The sequence below is a fragment of the Conger conger genome, chromosome 4, assembly GCF_963514075.1.
Source record: "Conger conger chromosome 4, fConCon1.1, whole genome shotgun sequence".
In the NCBI taxonomy this organism is placed as follows: domain Eukaryota; kingdom Metazoa; phylum Chordata; class Actinopteri; order Anguilliformes; family Congridae; genus Conger; species Conger conger.
The window spans coordinates 76,656,289-76,668,849 of NC_083763.1; the positions used below are offsets into that span (position 1 = coordinate 76,656,289).

General features: G+C 43.1%; 1 protein-coding gene across 1 annotated transcript in view; it reads left to right on the forward strand.

The window, feature by feature from the left end:
* Positions 1–2,671: 2,671 nt before the first annotated feature.
* Positions 2,672–12,561, forward strand: part of LOC133127231 (mucin-2-like) — a 20,319-nt gene continuing 10,429 nt past the window's right edge. Inside the window, exons 1-2 of the mRNA XM_061239955.1 lie at positions 2,672–2,755; positions 12,281–12,561. The exon at positions 12,281–12,561 is cut by the window's right edge and continues 55 nt beyond it. Coding sequence (XP_061095939.1) covers positions 2,692–2,755; positions 12,281–12,561 — 345 coding nt within the window. The 5' untranslated portion in view covers positions 2,672–2,691. The remainder of the gene's footprint in view (positions 2,756–12,280) is intronic.

Genomic DNA, 12,561 nt, shown 5'->3' on the forward strand with positions numbered 1-12,561 from the left:
ATTTCCTGTTACCAAAATAGGCAACTTCAAATTCATAAAGTAAGGGGCCGTCTGAAAACTACTGGTTATTTTTAACCGGTAAATTCGTTTTTAACATTTAAAAATTACCAGCATACATTGGGCGAAAGGCAGGAATACACCCTGGACAGGTCGCCAGTCCATCGCAGGGCACACACACCATTCACTCACACACTCGTAGGGTGGCCTGTAGCGTAGTGCTTAAGGTAAATGACTGGGACACGCAAGGGTGGTGTAGCCACAATGAAATCCGCACCGCCGTTGGGTCTTTGAGCAAGGCCCTTAACCCTGCATTGCTCCAGGGGAGGATTGTCTCCTGCGTAGTCTAATCAACTGTAGGTCGCTCTGGATAAGAGCGTCTGCCAAATGCCAATAATGTAATGTAATGTACCCACGGGCAATTTAGACTCTCCAATCAGCCTAACCTGCGTGTCTTTGGACTCTGTGGGAGGAAACCCATGCGAACACGGGGAGAACATGCAAAGTCCACACAGAGAGGCCCCGGCCGACCGGGATTACGAACCCAGGATCCTTGCTGTGAGGCAGCAGTGCTACCCACTGCACCATCCGTGCTGCCCTCTTTAACACCTGTCCTTCTAAAATGAGTGTGGAAAAAAACAGTGGCTGTTTATCTAGAGTGCTGTGATGGAAAGACAGAGCCCCTGAAGTCTCTAGTATTTCACAACCAGCAAAGCCAAGTGCTGACACCACATAATATTCCACAATGAAGATAATGAGTGCCGGAAAAAGGAAGCAGCATTGTGTGACTAGACTGGGGAGTTTCTCTTCACAAAAATACGGTAAATGAGTAGTAAATATATTGTGCAACATTTTCACAAGTTAACTTCCCTTTTGGACGTCTCCTGTGCCAGCAACGGTCTCTTGATTTAGAGATTTAGCATTAAAATATTTTTAAATGTTTGCACAGCAACCATAAAACAAATGAAGACAGGAGGATCTTGTATTGGGCAAGGTTGTGAGCAGCCTGGTCAGGCTCATAGCGCTGTAGGGTTATGAGCAGCCTGGTCATGCTCATAGTGCTGTAAGTTTATGAGCAGCCTGGTCAGGCTCATAGTGCTGTAAGGTTATGAGCAGCCTGGTCAGGCTCATAGTGCTGTAGGGTTATGAGCAGCCTGTTCAGGCTCATAGTGCCGTAAGGTTATGAGCAGCCTGGTCAGGCTCATAGTGCCGTAAGGTTATGAGCAGCCTGGTCAGGCTCATAGTGCCGTAAGGTTATAAGCCTGATAAGTGACTCCAGGTGATTTCACTGTAAGGAAAATCACTATAAGCCTGAAAATCCCATCTACATCTGTGTTAAGCATAACATTCTTACACTAAAAAGTAGATTTTCTTGTAAGTGCAACATTAATATTAGAAATAGTAAAATATGAGTTATATAACTGTTCAGTGACATTTTAACCTACTGCTATTTCAGGGGAAATCTTGGCTCATCTTGTATCCTTTGTGTTTTGCAGTCTTGCCAAATCTTAACTCAACATTTAAAAGAAATTGTGCTGATGAGTGTGCTTTTGCTGTCGACAGGGAAAGGAGAAATGATGCTGGGAGGTGTTTTTATTTTTTTGCAAGAATGAATGAAATACTCCTTTCACTCAATGTTACACTAGCTTCATAATACAAAATTCCCTTTTTACAGATCGCTCTCTCGCTATCTAATTTTTTTATTTACTGCTCAGTACCTTGTTATTCCTGTATTCTTGGTTGATGAGTGTGCATTTTACACAGTATTTACAGGGTTTAAAAAAACAAAAACAAAAAAACAAACACAAGGACTTTTCAATTACTTTCAAGCCTAAGGTTTAAAGGGGTAGTGTTACTTCTTCCTGCTCCTTTCCGCACATGTAAACAGGTTTAATATTTTGTCGTTCATCTTTTTTTAACTACTGTTTCTGTCTTGTTACTACTGTACATGTTCGAAATAAAGATTCAATTCAAATCAAGAACGAAACATGGCTTTGTTTGCCACATGAATGGCAGGTAATCACCAGCAAACAGAATCAGAGATGATTCTCAATTAAGAAATGAATAAATACATGCATAATGTAACAGAAGCATCAATAGTACAGTGCTTTGGATGAAGGCGCTATATAAATGCCAACCATTTACCATGATGGTGATGATGATGGTGGTGATGGTGATGATCATGATGGAACCAGGTAAATGAGGGCCCTGAAATGCCACAGCACTGAAAGCCTCAGAAGCAGAGCATTCATGAATTATTCACAACTCAGACCTAATTCAGGGCATTCACGCATCTCAGAGTTCCAGAGTGTTAGGATTTCTTCAAATGCATCGCCAAGCCATTGTCCACTAGATCAGGATTGTCCACAAACCCACTAGATCAGGATTTAACAGATATATTGCAGTATATAATATTTATTTCAATAAGAATTGGTGATAGGCAAGAATTTAAGCACTAGTTAAAGGATTATCTTTTTTTGTTTAATGGAAATAGTGGAAGCATCTCATAGGTGAAGATGTACCCCTGAATGTTTGTGTAGCTGAAGTGTTCTCGGGTACCTCAGGTAAAGTGGGCCAGTGTGTGATGACCAACAGACCGCAAACAGGAAGCGGGCGTCTCCTGGAGGTCAGCTGCTATTCCCTCCAAACGAGAAGTGGCAGTCAGTCTGCAGTCAATCCCCCAGAAGCACACATATGGACCCTCTCCACTCCCTCCTCCTCCTCCTCCTCCTCCTCCTCTTCATCGCCAGGCTGTCAGGTAAGCCTGGCCTCACCGGATATATGGGATCAGACTGATGGCCTGTCTGCTCCTTAATCTTATTATTCATGATGTAGGAGCCTAAATGCAGTTTATTTAAATTCAAATTGTTTTACTTTACAATAAGATAAATATGATTTATAATTTATTGATATAAAAATGTTTAAATGCATTGATTTGCGCTGTAAGGTTAAGACGGGAGTTTAATATGATCCTGATTTTATTTTGATATGTGGGGTGAAATAGGGAAAAACAGATGGAAGATTGGGGCGAAATAGTTTTTTGACCTCGCTCTGTCGTTCTCTCGTTCTCTCGCTCTCTTAATAACCTTGAATTCTATGTATTTTGTGGATAACGTTTTTTATTTTTGTAATGATTGCTTCAAGAATTTCAAGTAAACAGTTAAATGCAACTCGTGGAATAAGTGTTTTGAGGGAGGATTGAGGGAGTATATCGAGCGTCAAGCTAAAACTTCAATTGGAATTTAGGAAACTACATTTTTAGTAAAAAAAACTAGCTCTTCACAGATTATTGGATTACGAATTGGACTGGCTGGATAAAGAGACTGAAAATAGGATACAATTTAATGGACTTTCTTGGACTGTTGTTCGAGAAAGAAAAACGACGAATGTAAGTTGTTATTGTTACGGATTGTGCTACTGATAGCTAGCTAGGTTACGCTGTAAAAGGACGTCTTTCTGTGGAAGGACGAAGTGGGACGAAGTAGAAAGCTAAGTGCTAACAGTTCAGTTCAGTTCAGCTAATTAACGTGTACGTGAAAGACTTTATTTAGCATGGATCCGCCAGAAGGAAAACTAACTGTAAAAATGACTGTAAAGGGTATGGAAGAGCAAAAGTCTAGACAAATGCATGCCCACAGGAACCAGCTAAGCCAGTTTACTAGCATGATTAGACAAGTTGAAAAATTAATGGAAGATGATGCAAATGTTGACTTTGTTAAGAATAAGCTGCGTGTTGACTTCAGTGGTTTGCAGCAAGAATTCCAAGATTTAAACCACGGGTTGCAGCGATTTATGTGCGAGAAAGATTTTTTGGAAAATCAAAAGAATTGGTTTGAGCCTAAACAAGCATCAATGAATGATTTCTTTTGGAAATGTGAGAAGTGGATGGAAGATGTTATGAAGCGTGCTGAGCAGGCTGAGGAAAGTGGAGGAGTGCAAGTTGACGAGTGTGTACTCAAAAGCTTCCAGTAAACGCTCTAAAGCAGGGATCGGCAACCCTGGTCCTGGAGAGCCGCAGGGTGTGCTGGCTTTCGTCTCCACTTTAAAATAAGCAACCGATTCAGACCCAAGAAACCAGGTGAGGTGAGTTAACTGTGTGATCAACGGCTTTCACTGATCAATTAATGCCAAGTAACAACGAAAGCCAGCACACCCTGCGGCTCTCCAGGACCAGGGTTGCCGACCCCTGCTCTAAAGGGTCCAGTTCACGTAGTCATAGCTCAAGCATGGTATCGGCATTCTCAATTAAAATGAAAGCAGAGATTGAACGTGCATCACTAAAGGCTAAGGCAGCAGCTGTAAAGGAGAAACTAGCAATAGAAGAGGAGGAAGTGGAGCTTGAGGCAGAGCAAAGGAGAAAGGAAGCTGCAATAAGGGCTAAAAGGATGCATGTAATTCAAGCAGCAATAGCAGAGTCAGATGCAAAATTGGAAGTTTTGCAAAAATATGAGGATGCACATGATGATGTGAGCATTTGTGAATCTGGTATACCAGACGAAAGTTGCTTTTTTAGGCCACCACAGCATGCCATGCCTGCACAAAATTATTCCCAATTTGATTCAATAAATCACAACTTGTCAGCAGGAACCAAAAAGAGTGATAACGAATGCAAATAGAGACGGCAATGACGGAAAAGTGCTTGATAGTTTGTGCAAGGCTATATCCGAACAAGCCAAAGTGACAGAGTGTCTAGTGAAGAATCACAAAGCATCTTTACTTCCTGATCTCACGATTAAAACATTTAAGGGCGAACCGCCGGAATATAAATCCTTTATCAGATCCATCGAACATGGAATTGAAAGTCGCACTGACGATGACCGTGATGGTCTACAGTTTTTGCTGCAGTACACAAGTGGACAGCCACATGAGTTGGTCAAGAGCTGCATTCACATGCCACCTTCGACAGGCTATGCCAAAGCAAAGCAAATGTTAAAGCAATATTTTGGTGATGACTACAAGATTGCAGAGGCATACTGAAAGGAAGCCATGGACTGGCAGACAATCAAGCCAGAAGATGCACTGCTCTACAGTCCTTCGCACTGTTTCTAACTGGTTGCTCCAACACAATGGTAGATATTAGCTACATGGAAGATTTAGACAATGCAGCAAGCATAAGGGCATTAGCTAATAAGCTCCCCTACAAACTCAAAGAACCCTGGAGAAAGTTTGCCTGGGACCTGCAAGAAAGAACAAAGAAAAGAGTAAAGTTTAAGGACTTTGTTGAATTTGTTAACAAGCAAGTCAAGTACTTATTGCACCCTCTGTATGGAAACATAAAAGAAAACATCTCTAACACAAAGGATTCATTCTGACAGAAAGCAAGAGCACAACATACGGAAATGCCTAAAGCCAAAAGGGTTTTCACAACATCCATTGCCTCATCAGCGGAAAATAAAGATAAGAAGGAAAATGAGGAGAACTCAACATCAGAAAAAACAAAGGCCGTTTCAGTGGATGTCAATAGCAAACCATGTCTTTACTGCAAAAGAGAACATCACAGCCTCAATCTGCAGAGGATTCAGGAGCAAGCCACACAAGGAAAAACTTGAGTTTTTGAGAAGTAAAGGTCTGTGCTTTGCATGCTTGAAACATGGCCATATGAGTATCAGCTGTCGAGAGAAGGCTCAGTGTCAAGAATGTTCTTGTTCGCATCCCACCTTGCTGCACATTACATTCAAAGACTCAAAGGGAGAAGCAGCGAAAGAAAGCAATGATCAGCAAGTCGTCATTAATGCTCTTGCTCAGAAGTCAGAAACTTGTGGTGTCACCGGGGCCGGTAGAGAAATTGTTTTCTTTCAATCATTCCAGTACAGGTCAAGGCACAAAAAGGATTGTGACAACTTATGCGTTTTTGGATTCAGGAAGCTCTGCTACCTTTGCTACAGAGTCACTAATAAATCAGTTGAACATGAATGGACGCCACACAAGCATCTCATTGCGAACACTGGGAAATAAGTCGGTGGTGAACACACGCATTGTGACAGGACTGGAAATCAGTAGAAATGGACCTCTTAAAGGAGGAAATGATGGACTGAAGACTGATAGATTGGCAGCGGTTACAGCAAACCGAATCTCAGTAGCTAGGCTAGAAGAGCTTTGGCATCAACAATTTAAGCTGGACTTTCCCGATGCGGGGCAGAATGAAGACATTGAAATGTCCCAGGAAGATCACCTGTTCATTAACATGGTGTCTCAGTCGTCACAATTGAAAGATGGTCATTACAGTATTTGCCTTCCACTGAGACACAAATCGCTGTGCATGCCAAACAACAGATCAGTGGCAGAGCAGCGTGCACTGAACTCAAAAAAGAGATTTTCTAAGGATGCAGATTATTATACAGAATATGTTGCATTCATGGAAGATATTGTCAAGAAAGGCTTTGCAGTGAAAATAAACAGTGCTGAATGTGAACCGGCTGAGGGAGGAACATGGTTTCTGCCACACCACGGAGTCAGACATCCAGTCAAGTGAAAGTTGCGCGTTGTCTTTGATTGTGCAGCGAGCTTTGGAGGAACATCACTAAATCAGCAGCTTTTACAAGGACCAGATCTGACAAGTTCGCTAGTTGGGGTCCTCACGAGGTTCAGACAAGAGACCATTGCCATTATGGCTGACGTGGAAGCCATGTTTTACCAAGTTAGAGTCAAAGACGAAGACACAAGTCTACTAAGATTTCTCTGGTGGCCAGAAGGGAACTATGAGAAAGAACTTGCTGAATTCAAGATGCTGGTGCACATCTTTGGTGCAACATCATCACCAAGTGTAGCAACCTATGCTCTGCAGAAATGTGCAGCTGATTTTGAAGATGAATTCGGGCAAGAAGCCGCTACAACGGTAAAGAAGAATTTTTACGTGGATGACTGCCTTAAGTCAACAGCTGATGAAGACACAGCCATCAGTCTGTGCACCAACTTAAGAAGCATGTTGGCAAAAGGTGGTTTTCGGCTAACCAAATGGTCAAGTAATAGCAGGAAGTTGCTCAACTCAATTCCTGAGGAAGAGAGAGCACAAGGATTCCAGGACCTTGATTTGAATATGAACAGTTTACCAATCGAGCGAGCATTGGGAATCCAGTGGTCTGCTGAGACAGATCAGTTTAAGTTCAAGATCAATCTCAAAGATAGCCCACACACCAGGAGAGGCCTGCTTTCCTTTGTCAGTTCCATCTTTGACCCTCTGGGGTTTATAGCTCCAGTGGTCCTACTCGCCAAAAGAATTCTGCAAGATTTATGCCGGCTGAAATACAGCTGGGATGAGAGCTTACCAGAAAATGTCATTAAAAATTGGACAAAGTGGACTTCAGACTTGCAACAGTTAAATGAGTTTGGCGTTGACAGCTGTATCGAGACAGAGGAGTTTGGTGCACCAGTCTTCACTCAGCTACACCATTTCGCTGATGCGAGTGAAGTCGCCTATGGAACGACAAGCTACCTTGTGCTTCGCTCTTCTGCAGGTGAAACTCAATCTACTCTCATGATAGCAAAGGCACGGGTAGCGCCCTTGAAATCAGCGCGGATAGCGCCCTTGCAGCCTCTCTTGCAGTCAAGATGGACAAGCTGTTGAAGAAGGAGCTTAAATTGGAACTTCACAAATCAATATATTGGACAGATAGCACAGTCGTGCTGAAATACTTGAGTAGTGAAAGTACCAGATTCAAGACTTTTGTTGCTAATCGAGTGTTAGCCATTCTGGAGCAATCTCAAGCCTCACAATGGAGGCATGTCCATACTCGCCTGAATCCAGCGGATCACGTCTCCCGAGGTCAGTCTGTAGAAGCGTTCTTGAAATGTGAAAGCTGGCTTTCAGGACCGAGTTTCCTGCTCTGCGGTGAAGACCAGTGGCCAAAGAATCCAGATCCTGGAATGAGAAATGCGGATGACCCAGAGGTCAAAAGAGTTCAATCACAGGTCGTTCAGATGCGAGAGGATCCGTTGGGCCAGCTGATGATGTGTTACTCATCCTGGACAAAGCTAAAGCGTGCAGTGGCCTGGTTTGTGAAATTTAAAGATCTGCTGAAAGAATTGAAAGCAAAGAAAAAGACAGAACCAAGCTCATCAAGTAGTGAAAAAATGAATCGGTTCAAGAAAGATTATAAAGGAACACGAAATTGCAGAGACAGAAATTGTGAAATACGCCCAAAGGCAAGGATTCAAAGAAGATCTGGAAATGCTAAAAGAACAACAAAGGGTAAAGAGAAGTAGTTCGCTTCGTAAGCTGAATCCAGCACTACAAGACGGGCTTATGAGAGTGGGCGGCGGATTGAGCCGTGCGGCAATGCCAGATGACTCAAAGCAGCAAGCCACCTTGCCAAAGGACTCGCACATTACAAGGCTTGTTCTTAGATACATTCATGATGTTACAGCACATGCAGGAAGGAATCACATGCTGGCTCAATTGCGGCAGAGATTCTGGATCCCTGGAGCAAATGGAGCCATTAGGAGAATCTTGTGCATCACCTGTGAGAAGCTACATGGCACAGCTGACAAGCAACTCATGGCAGATCTACCAAAATGCCGGGTCCTGCCTGACGATCCTCCATTTACGGGAGTTGGTATTGACTACTTCGGCCCATTCCTGGTAAAAAAGGGAAGGGGACATGTAAAAAGGTATGGTGTCATCTTTACTTGTCTTGCCATTCGAGCAGTGCATTTGGAAGTTGCGTCTGTAAGCCAGTCATAAGTAACATTTGGTCTCATGCGCTGGCTGACTTCCCCCTCCTGGAGCATACATTGTTAGCCCCCACCGTTGGCACACATGCCTGTGCGGGAGAGCTAGAGAAGGATTCTTAGAGGCGCCTTCTTGGGCCCTGGGGGCCCCCCTTTTCTCACATTCCTGACAATATTGGAGATGGTATAAAGATGTTTCATGATAATCCCAGGTCAGAATATAGTAATGTTTGGTGTTATTCTGATTGGTTCAGTGCGACTGGTGTAATGGTCTAGTTTTTGTAACAGTCTATCTTTGATAGCATAACCATTCAGGAGCCGAGGGGAAACTGGGCAAAAGCTGTCTCTGTAGAAGCCATGTGTTTTAGCCCCCTGCCTGGTGGGCCTGGCTGTAAATTATAGATGGGTGACTCACTTTTAGGGTCAAGAACTAAGGCCTGGATTTTGGAGATAAGGAGAAGAAACCAAACAGTCTGGGGTGTCTCCTTTCCTTTCATTCACCCAAATCAGGTTTATTCAAAAGGTATATTACCATGAGGCACAAATACATATTTACAGCATAATGCAGTTATCATGAAAACTCCCAACTACAGCATTCATAGATATGATGGGGCGGCCTGTGGCATAGTGGTTAAGGTCAGGAAGGGCTGCCATTTGTGAGGGGCCTGAGAGCTGGGGTTTCAATGTTGTTTAGACTACCTGTTGGGGAGTTCAGATGTATGAGTGGTCCAAGGCCAGTTGGGTCATGGGAAAAGAATCCTCCCGAACATTCGTGACCTCCCTGTGACCCCATACTTGGTCACTTCCAAGGGGGAAGACTCCGGACAATGCCACAGTGCCCTCATTTGGGCACTGCTGTCATTACACCGGTGACTTTTCTCCTAGATTAAATATTCAAAACTGCTATTAAGATGGTAAATAGACCCGGTAACACCTTGAAAACATTGCCCATGTGATCCTTGTATTATTGCATTAAGTCGTATGTATTGGTAACAGGAATTGCATGTAAAATGTATAATCAGGAGGGAAGTTTCATGATAACTACAACATAATAAAACATAAGGCTAATCTGTTTGGTATGGATGTGATCTGGTAAAATCAAGGAATCGGATGAGATACATTTCATACCAAATGAATAATAAACCATAGTAAACCAAAAATAAACTATAAACCATAGTTTCAATAACTCAAAGGAAAACCTACACGTCCTCTCTTGGTAATCATCTCATTTTCCCTACTCAACAACCCCCAACGGCATATTGTACGTGTATGTAAGTATCAGGAAGATCATATTCGACTTCCCACACAACATGTCTCATGTATGTATGTATGTATGTATGTGTAGCAGCGGAAGATCGTATTCGACTTTCCACACGGCATATTCTATACTCTGTGTTTGTGTGTAGTCCAAGCAGGCTAGGTATGATTATTTACTCTATTTCTATTCTTAATTTGTGTATTTTGTACTTGATTGTGATATTCTATAGCTAATAACCTACCTGTCTGCGAATAAACTATTTTGTTTGTAACTTGGGTGATCTCCATGACTCTAATTCATCTTGTACCTTTTCAACCTAAATTACAACTGAATACTCAGGGGGAAATGGTGGCCAAAGACCGACCGATCGGTGGGGCGGTACACCTGTGGTAGTTCTAAGCTGTGAGGCCAGCAAGTTTCTGTCCGTTAAAGGGTCGGTGACGCACGGCTCTTGTGATTTGGTGCGAAGGGAACCCTTGGGCGTTACGGCGCTGGTTCCTGCCAAATTAGCTCTAAGGAGCCCAGTTAATGCTACGCCGACCTGGACTCGCAACTATCATGGCAGGTTTGCATGTATTGTGTTGACTGGACTCTGAGTTCTCCACCGAACTGAGATTTCAGCAGTAATGCTAATCCCGGGAGCATCTATTGAGTAATGATGGCGCAGGTACAAGTCGAATGTAATCACTCCCGAGGTCCGCGTAAGTTGCAAACCCAAATTTCTAAATTATATTTGAAATGGAGTCAGATAAACGAGTAAAACTATAGTAACCACTAAGCGTACAATACGGCCCCGTTTGAGAACGGATAATATTAAGAATTTTACTGATCCGTTTCTGGCCAGCTATAAGCGGGATATGGGGCAGGTCAATCCATATCCAACCCATGGCAACGGACCCAGTATATTCTTAAACATAATTGTGCTCTGTTCTTGTACGGAGGATAATAATTAACCCTACTAATGTTCTCCCAGCAACGCCAGAAGGACAAGCACGCAAAACCCCCTTCGGCCCCCGCTAAATTCCGTCATTGGGTTAGCGTGGGGTTTTACACGTCCTCTCTTGACACAGATGCATGTCTGAATGCAATTAGAAGATTCCTAGCCAGAAGAGAACAGGTCAGAGAGATGTATTCAGATAATGGGACAAACTTCAGAGCAGCTGACAATGAGATGAAGAAAATGATAAGTGAGTGGAACACCAGTATGATTGAAAAGCACTTGCAACAAAGGGGTGTACAGTGGCAATTCAATCCTCCAGCAGGTTCTCACCACGGAGGAACCTGGGAGCGGCTTATCCGCTCTGTAAGAAAAACTCTGAATGTCACTGTAAAGGAACAGCTGATGGATGAAGAGAGTCTTCACACCCTTTTATGTGAAGCTGAGGCCATCATAAACAGGCCCATTAATTACAATTAATTACAGTAATAAATACAATTCATAAATGTTTTTAACATACTTTAGTGGGTTTAGCAATTAATTACAGGAATAAATACAATTCATAAATGTTTTTAATATACTTTAGTGGGTTTAGCAATGAACTACAGAAATAAATAAAATTCATAAATGTTGAAATAAATCTGTAAAGGAGGAGCACAAAGGAAAGTCACAAAGCTGATCCGGCCCTCTATGACGGTAATGTTGAGCTGAGTTCAGCGAAAAAAAGCACTGTTTCATAACTTCCCGCAGTCATTGCATCGTAGTCTTGTGTTATTATTTGATGCAGTTAGACTGCAGTTCCCCCTTTTCCACCAAAAAACATTGCAAATGAAACTTTCGAGACTCTGAGTGTGTGTGTGGATGTGATTTAAAATAATTGCGTAACGGATTCTTTTGAAATGATGTGTGCGTGGAACAGCTGTGTGTCTGTTTCTCTTTTCAACTTCATCTGACTTATTGAACTGTACTTAATTCTGAACATGTAAAGATTAATTGTGCCATCTTGGGACACACACCCACACTCACACACACACACACACACAACATCTACTGGGGTATCAGAAAGTAGATTTTGAACAAAAAATGAAAAAAAATCATGGTCTAATATCAAATCTGGAAAAAGTGCCGAACACACTGTCAGAGGATGCCCAAGCAAAAAACCCACAGTCTGCCAAAACTTGAGGTCCATATTCTCCTTTGACTGGCATTAAACGATACATAAAGGCATGTGTAACAGTAGTGTGTTGTGTGTGTGTGTGTACAGGTGCAGGTGAGGTGGCTGTGTGTGTCTGTGTACAGGTGCAGGTGAGGTGGCTGTGTGTAACAGTAGTGTGTGTGTGTGTGTGTGTGTACAGGTGCAGGTGAGGTGGCTGTGTGTAACAGAAGTGTGTGTGTGTGTGTGTGTGTGTGTGTGTGTACAGGTGCAGGCGGCGTGGCTGTGTGGACACAGAGCAGGGTTGCTGCTGAGGAAGGCAGCTCTGTGTCCGTGGCGTGTCACTATGGGCCCCAGTATAAGGACAGTGTGAAGTACTGGTGCAGGGGTCTGTTCTGGAGCTCCTGCATCGTGCTGCAGCGCACAGACTCCACTCAGAAGAGAGCAGGCCTGTCAATCACAGATGACCCCGCCCAGCAGGTCTTCACCGTGACCCTGAGTGACCTGCGGGTCTGGGACTCAAACAGGTACTGGTGCGCTGTGAAGGTC